We start from the raw sequence: 22,847 nt of genomic DNA, 5'->3' as shown, positions 1-22,847 counted from the left end.
CAACGACATTTCCTCATGGGGTTTGTGGGAGACAATTTGAATGACTCCCCTTGAATGCAGAACAGTTGCTGTGACTTATATCAAGCCTTATACTGATATGTACAACGCCAACCATGGTATTTCTGTCTTCAATTAGCTCTAAGCATTGCAAATAAGGCTGGCCAGGTACTTGGTATATAATCTCTAAAGCTGTCAGACAGTCTCCTGTTTCCTCACATAGTGCTCTGTAAGATATGAGCACAGCAGGATGGTAGAGCCAATCAGCTCCAGGAGTGTCAACTGGGTGTGAGCCTCCAAATAAAAGGGCTATGAGTTCCCAGGGCACAAAAGTTTACATGTCAGAAACTGAAGCAACAGCCTCCAAAAACAATTCAGTTTCTACCTTAATAGAATTATGCAGATTGATCCTTCTGCATGTTATTCTCCCTGCCTGGCTAGTCAGCTCAAATTACTCATAGTTCCTGCCATCCTTAAGCCATCCCTTCTTCACAAGATAATAAATTCTGGGAGAGGCCTTAGCTTAGGGCCTTTGCCCACACATCCTCACGGGGATTGGGCTTAGGGCCCCTGGGCTGCCCTTTGAATGTCCTGGTGACTTTACTGTCTCGCCCTAGGTCGCATTGCAGATGGTAGATTGGAATGAATTAACTTGCTAGGATTCCCATACATCTCAATGGGACTACAAATATAACGTTTTGGGTTGTGAGGAAGACTGGAAAAGGGATTACAATACTTGGGTTATTGTACTCAATATTTGGGATTACAATAGAGGTTTGCTGGCAGACCTATTTGTGGGAGTCACAGGTCTTTCCTTGCTGGCCTCCCAGTTTGAAGTTTTCCTCTATCCTCAGAGCAACAGCAGCTCAAGCACCTATAAAGCTGAGTCTCCTGCATTTCTTCTGTGTGCACATCTCGGGTCATCTACCTCCCTTTTCTACTTGGACCCTTGTGATTACACTGGGCTCACCTAGATAGTGCAGGATGACCTTTTAAAGACAGTTTCTGTTTGCTAAGTTCCTTACTGTTCAACAGTCACAGGTCCCAGCACTTGGGTGTGGCTGTCTTCGGTGAACCACTCTGCCCACCACAGAGAACATGCGAACATGAGCAGTCTGGTGCAGGAAGAGGACGGGGGCAGTTAGGGGCACCCCATAGAGTGTAGAGTGAGGGGCAGTGCTGCATGGGGTGTTGCTGTGAGCAGGTGAGGATGGCATCCAGCTGGGGTGCTGGGGCTCAAGGCAGAATGACACAACCATGGGAGCTGGGGGGAGGGGCGCGCTTGAAAAGGCAGCCTGATGAGAACCCTTTCCTGTCTTTGTCATGGTCCAGGAAGGTTTATATTGTAATCCCAAGAAGTTGTTACTGGAATTCTAATCAGTTAATTCCAATCTACCACTTCCAGTGCAACCCATGGTGAAAAGAAAGACAGAGACATATACACAGTTGTGGGAAGCCAAAGGGTCCTAGGACCAGCCAAGATGGCGGTTCACAGAACCAAGGCCTCGGCCCAGAGCCCAGCCCAGATTTTACTAACTCTCCATGAGGGGAATGGCTTGGGGATGAGTGACGGAATAGCAGGGAGTACCTGACTATCATGACTACCATGAGCTGGGCTACGTAGAGGTCTGAGATCACCTCTGCGATAAGCAGCAGGCGAGAAATGCAGAGAGCAGTGCTTCAGTTCAGTTTTTGCTCTGGGAAGTCACAGCCCCTTTCTCAAGGCTGGGCTGACAGCGACAGTGGACAGTGTAGAGCATGGCTCTCCACCCTGCCCGGCTCAACCGTGCATCTGGAAGGCAGGGGTGGGGTAACACTGACCTGTGGCTTTACTCAGAGACTACACATCACTTCTCAGCCAGCCCAACTTACACTGCTTAAAGCCATTTGAAGGGACAAAGAAATAGCCTTGGCAGCTCTTTACATACCAATACTTGGAGGTAGGGCCAAGTTTATGCAAAATGGAGAAAGCTGCTTTTCTTTTCAAGGAGAACCATCTATGTAGTTCCCCACACTGGAACCCATACAGGCAAGGAGGGCATCAACGTGGAAACGGGCAGTAGAGGAAGGGTGGCAGGAGTAGGGAGTGTCAGATGAAATAAGGAAAAGGCAAAAAAAGAAAAAACCAGAAGTCTGTCCACCGAGAGCACCTGGGAACCTCCATGTGCCAACAGCAAAGGGCACACCTACACCCACATCTTTGCTCCTAAACACCACTCTTCACTACAAGGAGCCGGGGCTCAGCTGGGGCGGTACCAGATAAACGTGAAACACATTTAGGCAGAAAGCAGGGCAGTGCTCAGCAGAATGATTGGGACGAGTCCAAAGGGGACAAGCTGACCTGAAGCTGCTTCCAAGGGCCAGATCTGAGCATCAAAATAATGTCAGTGGAATATAGTTCTTTAAACAAAACAGGAATTAAACTCATTCTAATACAAAAGGATAAAAAGTTTCACGAGGAATGGGGTAGTATCTCCCTGTAAAACACTTTTCTATTAGACCCAGCTTCATATTGGAGAAATTCAGACAATCAGTGATCAAAGTGAACACTCAGTAATGGATAGCATAGAAGTACATGGCACACAAGAGGTGTCACCACTGTGACATTCCTGGCTCAAGATGCTCTGCCTCAATCAACTCAAGAAACATCGGTAAACACAAACTAAAGGCATTCCACAAATTCAGGATACTCCAGACATGTCCAAACAACAAAGTCAACTTAAAAGCTGCAGACTGAAGACCAGGGACATGAAAGCCAAATTAACTCATGATCCTGAACCGGATCCATTTCTGTCAGGAGACATGAGGACCACTGGCAAAGCGCAGGGCTGGAAAAACACAGGAGTACCGTACCTATGCTCATTTCCTGTTTGCTGCAGTCACCTGTAGGAAACTCAGCCACTTACTGATGGCTCAGGGGAAAAGTCCTTTGTAATGCACATCTGCCTCGGTATCCGTGCGTTTCAACCAACTCTGGGGCAAAAGTATTTTGGGCAAAAAACTGCAGCTGCACTGAGTATGTAGAGCCCTCTTGTCACTTTGCATACAACAAAGGATGCACAACAATGTTTACACAACATTTATAGGGCCCTGGCTCTTGTAGGCAGTGTATAGGTGGCTTACAGCACATGGGAAGATGTGCATAGGTTATATGCAAATGTATGCGGCCTTATACAAGGGACTGCAGCATCCTTGGATTCTGGGATTTTCAAGGGATTCTGGGACCAACTCCTTATGGATAGATACAAAGAAACAAACTACTTAAAACTTTTCTCTAAGTTTCAGGTTAAGAAGTGAAACCCACATAGTACACCCCTATTTCCTCCTAGGTAATTTTCAGGTCCTTTCTTCCTCTACCCTTAGGGAAAGTCTCCACGGTATCCACTGCACAAAAGCAGCCAAAGCAAAGGCAGTGCTCGAGGTCGGGTAGAGGGAGGTGGGGAGCTAGGGTCAAGCCAGAAATGCACTCCGTTCCCTTGTTGACCAAAATAATGCGGAAATTACCATTCCTACAGATGGTCACCACGGCCTAGAGTGCCTCGCACTGGGGATGCCGGACTGAAGCGCTTGGGTAACAAGGATTCTCAGAACCGTAACAATCTTCCCCGGCTTCTTCCACCTGGGGCGCAGGGCAGGGACAACCCTGCCACCCATGCAACAGCCAGTGCTGTCTGCGGCCCTCCCTCAGCAGTGCTTTGGGGGAACTCAACACTCTCACTGCAATATCTGGCCTTCCCCAGAGACCACCAGTCACTGTTTAGTAAGGAGTATGTGTGTGATAAGCAGCCGGAAGCAGAGAGAAGCCTCCACTTACGTGGACAAAGTACAGAGCACACCTCCCAGCTCCTCTTCCTTCCCAGTAACCCAAAGTTGGCCCTGCGTCGCTCAAGAACACTGTCCCACACACCCAAGGCCTGGCCGAGCCCTGGGGTCTGATGTGGTCAGCCATTCCCCCAGCAAGCAGCCACCACTCCTGATAAATGCAACAGCGATGGTCCGATGCCATGGGTGGGCCTAAAACCCCTTCTCTGCCCACCAGATTTACTGTCCATCACCTTACAGACTCAAGTCTAATAATCTTTTAACCAGGCTTTTAAAAAAAAAATTCTTTATAGTGCTGCAGATTGAACCCAGAGCCTTCACACATACCCCGCCCCACTCCACATCCTTGAGGCAAGGGTCTTGGTGAGTCCGGTTGTCCAGGCTGGGCTCAAACTTGTGGTCCTTTCGATTCAGCCTCCCAGAGAGCTGCAATGACAGGCATGCGCTGCCCTGCTGGCTCCAACAGGCTTTTAAAAATCCTAACAATGAGTATCTCACCATCCCTTTTTCTATACCATCTTTACCCACAGAGAATACCTGGTATTTTTAAACCTCTCTCCCCATTTGGCAAACAGTGTGAGTGATCGATCTGAGGTGCTGCAGAGGTGAGGTCCACGGGGTTCACTGCCCACATGCACAGCCCACCCCAAGCTCCCAGGGTACAGACTCCCACCAACACTGAGGCACCAATTGGCCACAGGCCTCTCCCTGCCATGTTCTACCCAAGTGGGAGACGTGGAAGCAGCAGGGGACCAGGGCATTCATATGGACGCAGCTTGGTCCTGGGCTTCTGCCTGCACACACAGGCGAGGGTGGCAACGTTCTCCTCGTGGGCAGCCCGGAAAGCTCTGTTCTCTCTCATTTCCGTACAGCCCGAGTCCCCACAGTCCTGCCCATCACAGCATCCAGCTCTCAGCTCATGTGAGGCAGCAGAGAAGCCGCCACACAGCAGTCTGCAGCATGGGCAGAGACAGGGCCGGCTGGCCAGCGTTCTTCTGTGTGTTAAGACACTGCCCTAGAAAGCGCTGTAGTTCCTTTGCCTCTCTTATTTTTTTTTTTTTTTTAATGTGTAAACTTTTTTTTTTGGTACTGGGGATCGAACTCATGACCTCGCGTTTGCCAAGCAGGCACTTAGGCTGCTAAGCTAAACCCCCAGCTATTGCCTCTCTTCTTTTTTCCCCAACTATGTCCATCAATTTCTTCCCAAAATTATGTTCCACAGCACTGGCTTCTGGATGAGGTGGTAAAGAAATCCAAGTCTTTGGTGGCTCCATGGATAAGGATTAAGAAAAACCGACAGAGCCAGAGAGCAGCTACCCACTTGGCAGCAAGCTCAGGAACGCAGGCGAGCCCCTGTCCCCGTCCTGTTAACCTTGGAAATGACTGCACTGCAGGTCTCTGCAGCACTGCAGATCTCTTCATCATCCACAGCTCAGACACAAACCAGAATGTGCCCACTTCTCCTCTCAGCAGGAGAGTCCAAGGAGCACCCGGACATGCACGGCTTGGCTGGGGGAAGGTGGTGGTCGTGGATGTCACACTCTGGGCTGGGGTCAATAACACGCTTCCTGCAGAGGGGTGCTCATGCTCTGGGTAGCACTTCCCGCGCTCTGCTGACCCATAAGCACCTGGGCTTGGGCAGAGGGCGGCTTCTGACTCAGCAGGACCTCCCGAGCATGCCTGAAGAGGCTGCACCAGGACGGGCTACGCTGGCTGGGCGGAGGAGCAGAGGAACAGGAAGCTGCACACCCCTCAATCACTAAAGGTTTCATTATCCATCAACACGAGTCTTCGTCTTTGTTCGCAGAGTCACATATATAATGTGTAAACAACAGCCTCTGTGTGGTGCACATGTCCCACACCGGTGCTGGAGGAAATGCCTGGGAAAGAGCGCACACACGCCTGGCGCCCTAGTCCTCCAGCAGGAGCTCCAGCTCCTCCAGGGGCAGGCGCACGCGGAGCTCCTTCTCGGTCATCAGATCCAGGATCTCCTGCAGCTGGTCGGGAAAGTACTCCACAGCATCCAGGTACAACACCTAGCAGCAGAGAATACACCCCACAGTGAGGGAGAGGGACTCGGAGAAAAAGAGCAGGTCCCCGCGAGCCCGCCCTCTGCCACCCTCCACAGCCCACAGGCCCTTTCCTCTGGACTTTCCTCGCTCAGGCAGCACCGGGCACATTCAGGGAAGAAGCCAGACACAAAATAGAGGGAAAGCCAGTAAACACCAAGTGGGCCTTCTATTTCCACGGGGCCAGAAGTGTGGCCAGACACTGCAGCCACCACCAGTTTGATATCTGAATGTCTCCTGGGTCCCGAATCTTGGTACCTGAGCTAACTTGGGCAAATGTTAGGAAACCAGCTACTCACCACCCACCCCGCCATGAGCACCAGCCCCAGGATAAGAAAAGGGTACTAATGTCCACGAGGCTCCAACTCCATGGGAAAACTCCGCAATGTGCCTTGGGACAGGCTACTGCCATTCCCAGAGCTGATGTCCCCAGAACACTGGCTGAGCTGAGGCCTGGCGGGAAGGTCCTTGGGATCTGAAGATACCCGGGTCTTAGAGACTTACCTTTGCCCAAGGACAGTTCTGAAGTGCTTTGTAGAACACGCCTTTGCTTCTTTCTTTGTTTCCTAAGGAAACCTGAGATAAGAGGGGAAAAACAAAAACAATCCATTGAAGCCAAGGGACTAGGGCTATAAAAACACCATCCCTGATCTGTTCAGTGCTGTGAGCCACTGTGAGGGTGACCTGGCACCGTGGTAGCTGATGGGAATGGTGCCCAGAGAGCAGAGAATGTTTCCCTCTACAAATGGCCTTTGGGAGCTGACGGTTATCACTTCTGACCCTTAGAAGGAAGTCCTGCAACATCCTTTAGAAGTCCCTTTACTGGGAGCCACCTGGTGACACCAACAGTGCTTGGAATGCATCTGTCAAGTGATGAGGCTGATGACCTTGTATGAAAGAGAAAATACTTTTGTTTTAATATTTGCCAGGAAGAAGTCTGTGGGTGCCACCTGATATCCTCCCACAATATCCTATCTTGACAACCGAGACTCCCTGTAAAATTCCTGGCAGGGCTGAACCGTACATGCAGGAACCCCCTCTTTTCTGGGGTTCTCACTGCACTCCGTCACCCCACAGAACTGTGCCGAGGCACACCAGGAGTGTCTCCGCACAGAACTGAGGCACCCACAGCTGACGAGGGAGCAGAACTACGGACGCCAATCCCTGGCTCGGGCCACAACCATCTGCCGGCACTGACCAAGGGCTTCTGAGGACAAGCGGTCACCTTTGCGGCTCACAGGAGCCTGAGAGCCAAGCTCAGGAAGTGGCTATGGGAACAGTAAGACCGCCCTGGGAGGAGGGACACGAAACTGACAACCACCAGCGGACAAGCACAGCCAGCCTAGGCTGACCGTACTGAGGACCCTGCACCTTCACTTCGTTGACTTTGAGCCCTATGCTCCCTCTTGGTTACCTGCTTCAACCGACTTTAAAATTACTAATCTGGCAGGTGCTGAGGAGCACATTATTAATCCCCATCAGCTTTGCTGTAAATCACAAGCCTGACATACAGGTTATGATAATGGGTCTGTGGGTTCCTTTTTAAGGAAACTCAAACCACTGACTCGTCTTGGTCCTGCATAGGTGGTATGAACGGTTTTTGTTTTGGCACCAGGGATCCAACACGCAATCTTGTGCTTGCCAGGCAGGTGCTTGTGCCACTGACTACACCCCCAGCCTGATGTCAGAGAGTCAAAAACTCCACCATCAGATTGTGCTCCACCACCTTTTCCGCACATGCGCCCTGAAGGCCCAGGCAGTGTGATTACACAGATGCAGACCACTGATTACCTCCATCACTCCTCCGCAGGGCTTAGACCACTCTGCTTCTTTATCCCCTATGTGTCCCTAACCCTATCCTCAGGAAGGCGGAACTGAGATGTGGGCCTCCTGCCTGCACCTTCAGCCTCCTCTGCCGATGTGCTGTCCCAGGGTCAGTCTGGGATACTGCATGGCTGGCGGAATGGCCTGGCTTGGCCACATTATTACAGGTCCAGGGAGCCTCTGATCCAGCCACTGCCTGTACCCTGGAGGTGGGGAAGGGAGGTCCTACCCCAGGCTGCTTGGCCTTCACACTGAGCCCCAGGGCCCGAGAATTGCAAGAGCTGTGCTGCGCAGGGCACTAATGCATCTCCCGTCCCCACGCTGCACAGGGCCACGGTGCATGGCGTGGTGGCGGCTGTGGGCTGGCTTCAGCAATACACACAAGTGTTCGCATTGCTGTTTGAGTCTTCTCTGGTGCTTAGCAATCACTTGTTTTGGCATTTATGTGCCTTCCTGTCTGGTGTGTGTCGCTTCCAGATGAGGGAAGCAACATCTCTAAGATGAGGAGCTGAGGTCTTCAGGTTTTTGCAAAATCTGATTCTCTTTTCTTATCTCATTATGACCACATCTGAGCAACTACTGGCTCATGCAATCTTTAAAAACAATTAGACAAAACTCACATCCAGCTTCTTTAAATAAGAAAAGATAAAAATAAAATAAAAAATATACCTTCCTATAGGGAAAACTGACATTCTGAGAAGTTTTATTTTATTTTTTATGATACTGGAGATTGAACCAAGGCCTTCACACTGAGTTACATCCCTAGCCCTTTTCAGGTCTTTTTTTTTTTTTCTTTTGGTACTGGGGTTTGAACTCACAGCCTCGCACTTGCCAGGCAGGCATGTATGCCACTGAGCTAGATCCAGGCCCTTTAGGTTGTATTTTGAGACAGGATGTCACTGAGTCACTAAGAACTTGCAATCTTCCTTCCTCAGCCTCCCGGAGTGCCAGGACTACAGGCATGTGCGACCCCAAGAAGGCAGCTGAAGATTCTTATCCCTCCCTCCAGCCTTGAAGATGGTGGCTTTTCAACATGGCTAACCTCTGCCAGCTGTCCACAGGATGGGACAAGCAACTATACTGTGGGGATCAACCATGCAAAAAATGCCACTGCTTCCTTTTTTGAGAGTTCTTTGACCAATCCCCCCAAGTTAGCTAGCTTATCTACTTAAATCTCCTTCTTTCTTCTGTGTGTACATGACCTAAGAATCTCGAAAGCAAGTGCCACTTAGGCAAAACAAGAAAAAGGTCTACCTGAAAGCCAGGCATGGTGGTACAAGCCTGCAGTCTCAGCTACTCAGGGAGCTAAGGCAGGATGATTGCAAGTTCAAAGCCAGCCTACGGCAATCAGCAAGACAGTATCTTTTAAAAAAAAGTTTAGTGTGTTAACACATGTATTGGAAGGCCTCACCTAAAACCAAGGTTTTAATCTGCTAAAACCCAACTTTAGTGGAAATTTTAACTGGTTTCAGCCAATTCCTCTACCTGTATTTACCATGGCCAATGGTAAGTTTTAATTGCCTCAATCATTTCTCAGAAACAAAAGCCAGCACATGAGCAAGCGTGGTGCAAGCTGTGCCCCGCACACAGGAAGGTGCGGACGCAGGAGCAGAAAGGACCCTCCTCCAAGTCCGCTCCGCTCCCGGCCGAGGCCGCCTCTGCTCTCTCCTCCTCTCCTGGTACTTGCAGCCTACACCTTGCACTTGGCCCTATTCCGCTTTTCTCACTGAGCCCACCAGATGCCTCAGGCTCTACTAGACAAAGTCAAGGTGCTAATTAATCCTTAGTTCAACACCTTTTCAAAAAGACAGAAAATCCTTAAGGCCCAGATCCCCCCCTCCCCCCCAGTCAACAGCAGTTTTTTGTCTAGAATTCCCCCAAAGCTGGCTAAGTTATGGTCTTGGTAAAAACACTGCAAATCTTTACTTTACCCTATCTCTACCTATTAAGAACTGGGGAAGTTACACTGGCACATTTGCAAGCTTTCCCTTTTTAAATCTAAAGCTCTCATTTGCGGAGAAACACCGAGTGTCAGGGCTGGGGAAATCAGGGAGGGGATAAGACTAAAGCCCAGGCCTCCTGACCGTGCCGCACCTCACCGCCTCTGGAGCCCCACTCCAGCATGTGCGCCCTAAGCATCCACTTGACACAGGAGCCAAGTAAGACAGACCTGGGCTAAAAATGAAACGTGAAAGGAAAGCACAAACTTCACTTTGGATGTGAACTTTCTAGATGTGCTCATTTTTCCTGCATGTGCAATGAACCTCGCTTCTGTGTGCATCCCCCCATGTCCCCACACCTGTGCACGTCAGGGAGGCACAGCCAGATGCATTCGGGAACCCAAACTGCGAGCCAGGCAGAGGCCAGAGCTGTCCTCATTTCATTTACTCTCTGCACCTCCCTACTTCGGCTTTATTGTATGTCAAATGCAAATGTTTGGGGGCTGGGGATTTAGCTCTGCCTTGCAAGCAGGCAGTCGTGAGTTCGATCCCCGGTACCAATAAAAAGGAAAAAGACAAAAAAAAAAAAAAAAGCAAATGTTCAAAACCTACCATGTTTTGATAATTTACCTTATAGGAATAATTAGACATATTCAGTAAGATTTGCAAGTAAGAAAGGTGACACCTGGCTTCTGAAAGGCACGGCATTCACTGACAGTAACATTCATATGACTGGACTAAAACAAGGAAGACGCCTAGAAGACCAGGGTTTCCAAAAAAAGCGGAAGCAGATGTACAGTATTACTGTATTACAGTAGTGCCGTCCTTGCCAGGCCAGGCTTTCACGCAAGGCTAAGCCAAGTCACAGCCTGTTAAGTCAAAAACAGCATTTCAGCCTGCACACTTAACACTCACAGAACTACAGACAGGGCCTCACCGATACTCCATTGCCCCGGTGCTTTTCAGTGAACTTATATAAAGCTGCTCCTACTTGAAAAATCACACCCTGGGCTGAATCTTCTAATAACAAAACAGGATCACAATCAGTAAATTCCTGTGAGTAGAACAGCAAAGAACCTGGGTTTCGGCCCAGTGAAAGCTCTCAACCATCTTCCACGTTGTTGGCTTAATGAACTCCACAGGAGAAACCTGATGTTAAGCTCGACTGCACCCAACAGTCCCCTAATTATACTTCACGTTCATTCTACCAAGTATCTTGAGTAAATCGACAACCTGCAATGTCTTCCCAAGCCCTGAGAAACCTGGGGGGCCCAGGGTTCCTGTGAGGACTGCCCATGCCAAGAGCGTGTGAGGGTGGAATCAGGTCCTCCCAGCTTCCCAGGCACCAGCTAACTGGACACCTGCATTTCTCCCTTACGCAGGAAGAAACAGTTCTGTCAAAACAAAAACCGAAGGTCTAACATTGCTTACCAGGAAATTCAAATACATCCTCCATAGTAAGGGGCACTGGCTGCCACTGTCACTCCGCATTGCATTTTCAAACAGGGCTTTGATCCGATGTGTTAAGCCAGTCTCGGGGATGGTGGCATGGACCTCTCTGCCATCTACCCTGTAAAGCAAGGATGCACGTCACTCTCAGTCAGGGTCTCTCTCCTAACGTTACAGTGGCAAAGGATGCTTTCATGTCCACAAAGGTTAGCAACGACTGGATCAGAGTGTGTCAGGGAGTGTTGTCCTCCAGGTGTGATCGTGGTGGCATCAAGTACATCTGTGATGTGGCTTCTCCAAGCCCAGAAGGCAGCAGTGGCCTAGATTCTGAGTTTTACACACACTGAGTCTGTCTAGAAACCACACAAACTCTGCTTATCTGTTTTCTAAAGAAACCAATCTTAAAGTTTGAATGCAAATCTCTTCTCTGGGAAGGAAAGATTTTTCAATTTAAAGAAGACAAGAGAAGACTCACATGGAGTAAATAAAATCCCAGTGGAAGAAATAAAACACAAACAAAATGAAATGCTATTCAAAGGCAATTTCGCCTAATCTATAAAGACGGAGTGAAGCAACAGTAAAGACTCCAGGAGGAACAATGATGCCTCAGCTAGTACGTTCCCAAGACTACCATTTAACGTTCCGACGAAACCCAGGGGGAGAAAACACGGTACTGTTCTCACTGGCGACCCTGACCAGGTGGCAGTTACAGGCACTTCCCTCACCGATCCCTCAAAGCGACCTTCTAAGTAACTTCTTTAATTATCCCCCTTCACGAAGAGGAAACTGTTTGGGAAGTGATTTGTGTCAGGTCATTCGGTCGCCTGGGAATCAGAGAGGTGACCCCACAGCCTGTGTGTTCAACACTGCGTTTCCACCGCAGCCCCTCAGAGGCCGACAGCCAGCCAGCTGCAAACCCGAGCAGCATGCAAGCTCTTTGAAGCCCAGGCCCGGGAAGACAGGACCACAGCCTCTAATGAAAGAGGCTGCTGCTTTCTAAATATCTTGCTCTATCTAATACTCTACTCTACCACTGTACCTCTGGGAACACCACAGCAGGCATTCTGGGCCTGTGCCGTGCCCAGCTCTGCACTCCTAACACCTGTCAAAGGGGGCCAACACACCAAGCCCCCCATAAAGCTTTGTGAAACACGTGAAGGATCTTTACCTCTGAACAGTTTCCACCAGTCTTTTCCTCATTTTCTCAGCTTCAATTGCAAACAACCAAGGCTCCAAGGGTTTGGCAGACCTGGTGAGGGAATCAAAAAACCTTCTGGTCTTGCTAGCACTGTGGGACTTATTTTGAATCTGTACGTATGACCACCAAAGAACCTGGTTGCCTGGATACAGCTTTAAAGCCTCCGAGAGCGCCTCCCGCAGCGGACTCAGAGGATGAACACTAACTTTCATGTGGAATCTCAGCAGACTTGTGTGCATCAGGGTGACAGCTTCCAGAACACTGCTCCAACTCTGGGAGCTGGCACCGTCCTCCAGGCCAGGGCCTTCTGGGACAACGAAGCCCTTCAGTTTGATGAAAAGCTGCTCATATATCCGCACAGCAGCGTCAATCCCTACGGTCAAATACTGGAAGAGCATAAAGCATTTCACCAAGCTACTCAGGCAGTCCAAGGAGTCAGCAGCAGCCGCACCAGAGACACAGTTCTCACCCAGACAGTCCTGTAGTGCGTGCTCATAAGCCTTCCGAGCTTTCAGAACCTGAGTGCCCAAGACCTGCCCGGTGTAGGGGCCGTAGGAAGTGCTCTCGGTCAGCCTGGTCAGTATGTGAACAGCCCGGCCTGTGGCGGCCCCTCGCAAGTCCTGCAACAGCTCTACCTCCAGCTCAGCATAGAGCAGACTGAGTTCGCACAGCTCCCGGTCTTTCAGCTCACTGCTGCCTGCCATGCTGACCGCTGTATCAAAAACTTTTCTGGCATCCTCTATGTTGCCTAGCAACCACTCCAGATGTGCATACTGCTTCCAGAGACAAAAATTGTTGCGGTTTTCTGGCTCCTTAAGGAGATTCTTGGCTAGTTTTTTGCAGTTCTTCCCCTGGGACTTTAACCTCTTCTTGTTTTTAGTGTGTAGACACCATATAACCTACAGACAAAAGAAGAAGAATGATTCCAGGTGCTCTATAATTTTTAAGCAACCCTTTTTTACTTTTGCTTAAAAGGTACAAAGTCTTCTATGCTTCCTTGATCGTGTATTTGGTAAACACCAATGCTCTCTGAGCTGGGAAGGAAACCAGGATTTGATCTAGGCAACACTAACACGTCCAGGTTAAACCTATACTCAAGGCTGATACACTCCAAATGTTCTCCAAAGAAATGTGGCCACCACATTTTATCAGACACTTTTCACACAACCTGCAGCATGAAGCCCACAGTTAGCTTGAGAACTTTGAGTATTAAGAGTCAGTGCTAAATGTAGCCATCAGAGGGCAGAACAGGAGATGGAGACTGCATTTTTCAGCAGATAGCTATAAAGCACAGGATAAGTAAGTAGCTTATTTAATCTATCCTAATAAGCCTTTAAGTCCTCTAACCCTGCTTAAGCTTATGCCAGTTCTTAACACTAACTACCCATATCACACAGGCATCTGGGAAGACAAAACTGCACGCAGCAGACCGCACTGGCCACTGGGGGTGACCTGATGGGCTGTTGCTTTCCTCTTTCCCCCATGAGCCCTCCAAAGGGCAGCCACAGACAGTGGCCTTCAGGAGTCGCTGAAGGAGGCGGCACTGTGGCACAGACCCCGGAGGAGCAGTCGGAGCCCTGCAGGCCCCTTTGCAGCTGCTGTGAAACGAAAAGGCCCCAGACACGCAGAGCGAGGAAGCAGCTGCAGTTACCTTTGCAGTCTCATACCGTAACCAGGAGGAGCAGAGCTGAGACTTCTGCTTGCCTGAAAATACAGGCATCACAAGGTGGAAGATGTTGCGGATGAACTCCTCGCCCTCTCGACTGTGACCCCTGGACCAGCGAGGACAGCCCAACCGCTCCATGTGGCCGACACAGCTGACGCCAGAAAACGAAGGGCTGAAAAAAGTCAAGGGCTTTTCCTCATAGAGTCTGTTATCAAAGATGCTGTTCTCATCCATGGCCAGGTAAAGGCAGGCGGCTGGAGGGACGGCACCGGAGGGCACACCCAAAAACTGCAGAAAGGCCTCAATCAGCTGGAACCGCAGGTCTTCGCTGGCCAGTCTGATCAGGGATTGTCCAATGTCATCAAACAACACCTGCAACGAAGGCAAAGGACAGTGAGCTCCTTAAAAAACCCACAAAGCCTTCACGTTCTTTCACAGTTCTTTCTATATGGATGCACAGTGGTACCTTGGTTCACAAACTTGATTCTTCTCTTGATCCTGGTCACAAACCAAGTTCGATGAAAACTGAATCAAATCCAGTGGTTCAACACTGACCTTGCGGGGAAATCTGATTCAGTTCTCATCCAGTGCAGTTTGTGACCAGAATTGTGGAGAGAAATGAGTTCATGAACTGAGGTATCACTGTACTAATCATAAACATTATTCAAACTTAAAATTTTTAAGTGGGTAGAGCTAAGTTTTCTGCAAAACAAAGCCTCCCAAGACAACCCAGACAGCAGAGGACTCCCAGGAACCCTTGGACGTCAAAGGCACTTCCACACTCCACTGGGTACCGGAAAGGAGGGAAGAATCAATACATTAAAGCCAACTTTCAAGCCACCCGGCTGAAGTTATGAAAAAATCTACAACCATGTTCTCTTCGACAAGCACACATAATTGCTTTTATAGTTTGACAAATTATAACTGAAAATTTTTTTTGTCTTAGGATAGAAAATTAACTGTTAGAAAAAAAGAAAATTAAGTTTGTGGTTTCTTTGTACAATTTACTTCAGGAAATGAAAACAGCTCTAAGAAAGACAGGAAAGGTAAGAAGAAAACAGGAGCAAGGGCCGGGGATTTAGCTCAGCAGCATAAGCACCTGCCTGGCAAGCTCGGGGTTGTAAGTTCGATCCCTGGTACAAAAAAAAAAAAAAAAAGTAAAAACAACGGGAGCAATGGACCATGTTAAAAGCAATTTTAAAACCCTAACACTAACTGTGTGTGTTCACAGCCAATTTCATGTAACTGTTTTAGAAATCTAAGACCAAGGACACTACCTGCGTCTCAAGGGTTACGTATCCGTTCAGCCTCTACAGCTCTCAGCAGGAGGAAAGCAAAACTCAATACACACAGTAAGACTGAACTACCTGGGATTTGATGCATCAAATTAGTTCATCAGAAAGCTTTTCTCCTTTGGGCTTTGATTATAGAAAAATCTAAATGACAAGAAACTGCTCACGCAGCAGCTGGCTCCAGAAATCAGTTTTTAGAAGACAGGCAAAATTCTGAGGCTGAGAATATTCCAAAGGTTCACTTGAACTCAATAAAATAAATCCTCGAACACCAAAGAAAGAAAAAGAAAAAGAAAGAAAAAACAAAGATCCCATTGTCTTCTAAATATCCAGCCTCAGTGTGGAAAGGGGCCTCCTGAGCAGACTCCCCTCCTACAAAAGGCCAGTGTGAGGTGTCCCAGGAAGCCAGCCCTCCCTGCTGCCCAGAGAGCACGGCATCCCCTCCCGGTGTGTCCCATCCAGGCTGGCCACCCCACCCATCACCTCTCAAATGTTGCTGGTACTCTGAAGCTTCACATGCCAGCATCAAACAAATATTCCAGCGACATCCAAGACTTACCAAGAAGCCAGCACAGGAAAGACACTGTTCTAGGTACAGGTGACAAACCACAAGCTTGTAAGAGAAGCAAGATCCCTGCCTAGGCACCTCACGTGCAGAAAGGGTCACAGAGCCTCACTACTGAGAAAACCTTGAACATAAGACTAGGATATTGTGCAACTAGATCACTTCTAGGAATCAAAATAACACATCTCCCTATTTTGATTTAAAACCTTCTCAGTGACATAAACACCTGCTTGGTAAGCACAAGGTCCTGAGTTCGATCGCCAGTACCAAAAAAAAAAAAAATTTTTAAAAGCTCCAGAGCTGCTGGCCACTTGACAGAGTATTGTGGACAAAACCACGTAGTGACAGTAAACAAAACAACCTGAGACATGCCTGGCACTAGGCAGGAGTCTGTCCACACTGGCTTCTTAAGCGAGCCCAGCTACGGCCACACTGTCCCCACCAGTTTGACTTCATCTTCCAGAGTCGAACCTGGCTGCTACATCTCCACATATCCAACAGGCGGGTGGACAGTGAACACAATTAAGGAATCTAGGGCAGTGACCTGGGTTTTTAGAAGCTGGGGCCACAGAGTTCTAAATGAAAAATTAACTCGATGACCAGCAAGGCAGTCTCTGGAAGGTGACCACAGGAACACCTGGTCAAGTCCCCATATTGGGCAGGAGAAAAGTTTCCCCAGACCTGGACAAAAACAGGTGAGCATCTCCTACATCAGCCAAGTGCTGGGGAGCCCAGCAACCTTCTTTCAGATACCAGACAAAAAAGAGAAAGAGGAGGGGAAAGACCCTGCAGGCAGCTCCCTCCCAGTGGCAGAGGGCACACACCTGTCTCTCGGGATCCTCACAGTCTTCTTCGGTTTGCTTCTTCGTCTTATCAGGGCGCCAGGGCCTCCAGTGCCTCTGGTCTCGGGAACGCTCAGCAGCAAGCCAGATCTGCCACCTGGGCAGAGTTTTGTCTCTTATCTCCTGTTCGTCCTCTTCTGGTTCATCCTCATCCTCATCTACACAAGAATGAAATTTCTAGTTCACCTAAGCAGTACGTAAAACCACCATGACTATTTAATCAGCCCACTGTACCTGGTATGGGCACCTGGCCTGCCCAGAGGGCTCAGGGGCAGGACAGCCTGCCAGGCACTCGATGGCGTTGAAAGTGAAGGACGTTCCTGCAAGCAGGTAAGGTCCCAGGAGAACAAGCAGGTAAGGGGGTAGAGCCAGATAACTCTTAATGCAAAAATGGTAGTGACACATATTCTAGAAAAGCACTGTCCCACAGCACTTTCTATAATGATGGAAATATTCCTTATCCACACTAATACAGTAGCCACCAGCTACATGTGGCATAAAATGTAACCAATGAAGGAACTAAATTCTTAATTTTACTTAACTATAAAGGGCCACATGTAACCAAACATTACTGCTTTGAACCACAAAGTTCTAGGATGTTAAATAGCATTTAATGACTATATTGGTTTAGATTTCCTTAACCCATAAGAATTCTTAGTCAATTAAAAAATAAACTTATAGTAAGTTATCACCTATTATTGTAAATTGACAGAAAAAAATCAACTCAGGATCTCCAATAATATTTCACCTTGTGTCTCAACTGTACATGCAGAATACAAAAGGAAAAGTCTTGGTTGCTGCAAAGTTCAATACTGGAAAATAAACAGGGTATACAAAATGGCACAGCCACACAGGAACAAGTCTGGCAGGTTCTCATAAATAACTAAACATTCATTTAACCAGAACTATGCTCTGGGACACTGAGCACAGAAAAATCGAAATTTATGTTTACCCCAAAATATATATACTAATGTTTATGGCAGCTTTGTTCATAATAGCCCAAATGTCCTACAATAGATGATTAAATAACTGCGACACAGCTGTACAATGGACTAAAAATGAACAAATTATTACTACACGCAACGATTGTTTTACGTCTCTCAAGAACCTTGTGCTAAGTGAAATCCAAAAGGTACAGAGGATGAGAGTGTGGCTGAGGACGTGGAGGAGCTGGAACCTTGCGCACTGCTGCGAGGAGAGTAACACGTATCACCTCTGTAAGTCACCGTGGCCACTGCAGAAAGCTACACACAGTTCCCTCAGCAGTGGGCGGTTCTACTTCTCAGTCTGGGGTTACAGGTCTGGCGCTACTATGCCCAGGTCCGTTTTACCTTTTTAAATGTGGCTACGAGATCTGAAGTCACATATGTAACTCGTACTGCATTCCAAGCGGCTAGCCCTGTGTCAGAGTGTAGATCTAGAGGGTACCTTGGGGTCGTGTGGAATGGCAGTTATATAAATGCTTAGTTAGTAATTATTTTGTAGTATCCCTAAAAAACAAATATTTTTCAAAGGCTCTGTTGGTACACATTGTGAGAAGAACAAAAAGACTGTCTTAAAAAATGTATAATAAAAGGAATGCGAGGTAGGGAGGTTGGCAACAATCTGGCTTCTTCAGGGACTGAGGGGTTAGCTCAGCGGCATAAGCGCCTGCCTTGAAAGCAGGCAGTCGTGAGTTCGATCCCTGGTACCGATAAAAAAGAAAAAGACCAAAAAAAATAAAAATAAAAAAAAAATCTGGCTTCTTCAGAAGTAATTTACAGAAGAAAGAAATGCCTTCCTCTGGAAACTCAAATCTTCAGAGCCCTATGTACCCAACAAATGGGACACTGAGTGCTTTGAAGTCTCCAAAGAGAAGAAATGTCCTACTTAATGTTTTTCTAAAACATTTTGATGTCTGTACAATGTTCTTAAGTGACTGACAAACGGCATATGAAGATAATCATATTGATGTAACGACAAATTCAAGACGAGAAAGGCAGACCCGTCCTCACCGGGAGGAGCCTCACCTGGGTTGATGACCACCCAGCCGCCCCGCTCCTGCTGGTGCATCCACGCCCGCCAGCCCCGGGCGCCCTTCTCCCCAGGCCGCGGCTCTCCGCTATCCCAGAAGGGCTCAAAGAATTCCACCTGTTGGGTTTGGAAAACAGAAGTTAGACCTCCTCTGTACAAACTGAGGGGTCATGGGGCAAATGAAGTGCTGGGAGACAGAGGGGATCATGGGTCACCTAAAATCATGTTTGCCACCAGTGTTTAAAGTCAACTTACAATACAGACCCCAAAATAGAGAGTCATCTGTACTGGTAGGTTGCCCCCAAGACAGCTCTCAGCACCCCACCCCACCCCCCGCCTTGGTACACATGCTCTTAAGTGTGGCTTGGACCTAGTGACATCTGACAAATCAAATACGGACCAAGTGACAGGTGCCACTTTCAAGAGTAGGTTACAAAAAGACTGGCCGAGGCCTGGTTCCAAGGGCCCGCAGCTGGGGCAGAAAGGGGCAGTTTCCACTTCTGACCCTCCGGGGCAGTCTAGCCAGGGACAGCAGCATTGCCATTTCCTCTAAGGCCACTGGATTCCCTCATCAATATCTGAGCTCGTGGTGCTTTCAAAACCTTTTCAGAAAAACTGAAAATTCCAGGGGGACAGACCATGTGCTACCAAGGGGAGGAACACATCCTAGGTAGCCGTCTATTCCTAACACCTGGCCACGTGGCACAGTGCTCACAACAGAGCAGGGACTCAGTAAGTGCTGGCAGGCACAGAGGTGCAGAGGGAGGCCTCTGGCCAGGAGGCAAACGGTCTGCATTTTAAAGCCCAGCCCTGTGAGTCCTGAAGACTCTCACCCAGTGAGCCTCAATGTGTGGGAAGCAATTGGCTACGGTAAACAGGTCCCTGCAGAACAGAACGCGAAAGCAGCACTGAACGGGAGTGTGAGCTTATGATCCACGGGTGGCAGGACTTGAAAAATAAGCAACAGGGCTGGGGACGCAGCTCAGTGGCACAGGATCTGTCTGGCAAGCACGAGGTTGTGAGTTCAGTTTCTGGTACCAAAATAAATAAATAAAATGAAAGCGAGCAACAACCTACCCTCATTAAAACTTTTATACGAAGCCTTTTAAAGGGGACAAGCAGGCTTCCAGGAGGCAGAGTCACAGGATCATGTCACCTGAGGCTGGACAGTGCCACACACGTGTTGATGTGGGAATGTGTCAGTCACCCCCAGAAGGGGAACTGAAGTGGGGGAAGATTATAGTCCATCTTCACAGGTTTGCTCTTGTAATGAGTGATGGAAGAAAATGAATCAAGACTTTTTTTTGGTTTTGGTGTTTTTTTTCGGGGTGGGGGGGATGGATTTTGAGACAGTCTTCTGTGTTATAGTTAAGACTGGTCTTGAATTCACTAGGCAGCCCAGACTGGCCTCAAACTCACAGTGATCCTCCTGCCTCAGCCCCTCTCAAGAGCTGGGATTTACAGACATGTACCACTATACCCAGTGACAAGAAGGGTTGGAGGGCTTTGGGATTTTTATTTCCCCCAGGGATACAGCTCAGTGGCATAGAATCTGCCTGGCAAGTGCAAGGTCCTGAGTTCAATTCCCAGTACAAAAAAACAGAAGAAAAAAGTTCTGTTTCTTTTCTTCTTTTTGTCTTTTTGAGACAGGATTTCATTATGCAGTTCAGACTGGCCTTAACTTAGTTTGAAGCCCAGGCTGGCCTTGAACTCACAGTAACGCTCCTGCCTGAGCCTCCCAAACCCTGGGATTACAGGCGTGTGCCACTGCGCCGAGCCAAGAAGAAGGATTTTTTAAAAACAGTGTGGCAAATGTTAACAATCAATTAATTTATTCAAAGAAACAGACCGGTGATCTCAGACTGCCTGTTTTATGTTATGCTACTGTGTTTATGGTAACAGTGTCACTGGGGAACAGAAGCAATCGGTGTAAACACTGCTCAGTGAGAACGCTCACTCCCAGTCATCATGTAAGCGCTGTGGAACACACATGCCGTGTTTCCGCACCTCAGATCAGGGTCCTCAGTGCCTCACAGCCACGGCGGTGGCCTCCCACGCATCAGTGACCATACCCATCCCACACAAGGAGTCTCAGCAGACCAAGGGGCGAGACAGGGCTTGACTCTCAGTGTCCTCAGAATCAGTTAAGATCACTTCTGGGTAGATATGGTGACACACACCTGTAATCCTAGCACCTGGGAGGCTGGAGCAGGAGGATCACCGTGAGTCTGAGCCAGTCTGGGCTACATAGTGAGTTGAACAACAGCCTAGACTACATAGCAACACCCTGTCTCAAAAAAACCGAAATAAAAAAAAAATCACTTTTGAAGCACAGCATATTCTTAAAATACCAAAACATTTCTTAAAACTACTTCTCTGGCTTATTAATAATCAGCTAACCAATATCAACTGCAGTGATTCTTTAACCTCACTTTGTCTAGAAGCAGCATCATGATGAAAACGGGCTCTACTGGCCATTCAGGACAGTTCTACCTGCGTGAAGCTCAGCCTTGCAGGGAGACTCTGGCACGGTGGCCGTAAAGTCAGATGCTCTATTCATATTCCCTGACTCTCTTTACAGGACAGAAAACTGAGTTTTCTTTGGTATAAAAGGGAAGAAATAGATTTTCACATATGTATAGCTCTGTGGCAAGATGCTTTTATTGCTTCATGTAACAAACACTGACAAAGCTTGTCATTAAAGGTCAAATCCTCCTCAGTGAGGTCTGGTGTGGACTGTGACTTCCTTTGCAGCTCTAGCAAAGACTGAGGCAGAGCTGAGGTTCGTTAGGGGAGCAACACAAGACCCAGACGAGCAGGCACAGAAGTGGAGACGGTGACTCGGGCTTACAAGTGAGACGGCTGCTCCTGACTGGTGGGGCACCCTGCATTTGACAGGGTAGTCGGGCACGCTGTGCTCACCTGCACCCCAGCACTCTGGGAGGCCGAGGCAAGAGTATCACAAATTTGAGCCCAGCTTCGGCAATTTAACAGACTTAGTGATACCCTCTGTCAAAATGAAAAATAACAAAAGGGCCGGAGGGGCAGCAAAGGCCCGGGGTTCAATCCTCAGTACTAAAATACAGCAAAAAAATGGGAGTCATACACAAGGAAAAACCGTATCAGTGAATCTCGATTTGGGGGGAAGGAAGGAAGCTCCTTTTATTGACCCACAGTTCACCACTTTCAGTATGGAATTTTCCTTGGGTCACTAGAATACTTCTGAGAGAGAGCGCGCGGCGGGTCATGCAAGCAGAACTCAGTACCTGTACTTTGGTAGGAAGATCTTTCACGCTGTCAGGTTTGAAGAAGGTAAAATCAATCATGGCCTGGAACAAAGAGACGGCCTTCTCCGAGTGGCCGGCCTGCCGCAGAAAATGGCACTGCTGAAGAAAGAGTGCTACCACAGGAGGGCAAAGAGAAGGGTCCCTGGTTAATACCACCGACGGGAGGTGTGCAGTGAAACACCAAGAGTTTCTTTTGCTAGAAATACTGCTGCAGTTTCAAAGCCGTAACACACGTCCTGATTTTAAAGGGGGAACGGTGGTACTGTGATTCGAATATAGTTTTGCTGTTATATTAAACCACCACAGAACACAAATATATTAACAGTGAAGAACACATGCTACCTAAAAATAAGTCCAACGGCTGATAGGAACTTGTTGTCAAATACTCAATGCTCACGATCACAGGAAAACTAGGGAGAGGAAGAAGGCCTGGATTTTTCTCAGCCAGCAAACCTCCGCTCACTTGACTGGACACTAGATGGCAGTATTCACCAGCAAAGTGCACTTTATGTTCCAGGATGGCTGTGAACAATTCTAAGTTCCAGGTTTGAAAATTTCCATTCATCTTCATTGGATAACTCCACTTAGTAAATAATACAAAGCCATTTAAGCACATCACAAACAATGCCAAACATAAGGTTTACAAAGACATCCCATGCTACTCATTTTTATTTACTTTTTTTTAATTTGGTGCCGAGGATTAAACCCAGGGCTTTGTGCAAGCAAAGCATGTGTTCTATCACTAACTATACCTCCAGCCCCAAATGTCAGGCTTTGTGCTGGTATGGGAAGTTCTTATACTTCTAGAGCAACCTATTTACACTTTAGGTACTAACAGAAATACTCAATTTCAAACAAAAGCCTGCCACAGGCTGCACACTGA

General features: G+C 48.1%; 1 protein-coding gene across 1 annotated transcript in view; it reads right to left on the bottom strand.

The window, feature by feature from the left end:
* Positions 1-4,088: 4,088 nt before the first annotated feature.
* Nrde2 (NRDE-2, necessary for RNA interference, domain containing) overlaps positions 4,089-22,847 on the bottom strand; it is a 45,534-nt gene continuing 26,775 nt past the window's right edge. The window contains exons 7-14 of the mRNA XM_003472345.5: positions 21,944-22,077; positions 18,674-18,794; positions 16,647-16,822; positions 13,951-14,337; positions 12,270-13,198; positions 11,084-11,222; positions 6,393-6,464; positions 4,089-5,855 (exon numbers count right to left, since the gene is read on the bottom strand). Of these exons, the coding sequence (XP_003472393.1) occupies positions 5,730-5,855; positions 6,393-6,464; positions 11,084-11,222; positions 12,270-13,198; positions 13,951-14,337; positions 16,647-16,822; positions 18,674-18,794; positions 21,944-22,077 (2,084 nt within the window). The 3' untranslated portion in view covers positions 4,089-5,729. The remainder of the gene's footprint in view (positions 5,856-6,392; positions 6,465-11,083; positions 11,223-12,269; positions 13,199-13,950; positions 14,338-16,646; positions 16,823-18,673; positions 18,795-21,943; positions 22,078-22,847) is intronic.

This window comes from Cavia porcellus, unplaced genomic scaffold, assembly GCF_034190915.1.
Source record: "Cavia porcellus strain 051 isolate PalLab524CR breed Dunkin Hartley unplaced genomic scaffold, mCavPor4.1 scaffold_31, whole genome shotgun sequence".
In the NCBI taxonomy this organism is placed as follows: domain Eukaryota; kingdom Metazoa; phylum Chordata; class Mammalia; order Rodentia; family Caviidae; genus Cavia; species Cavia porcellus.
This window is presented reverse-complemented; position numbering and strand designations above follow the sequence as displayed.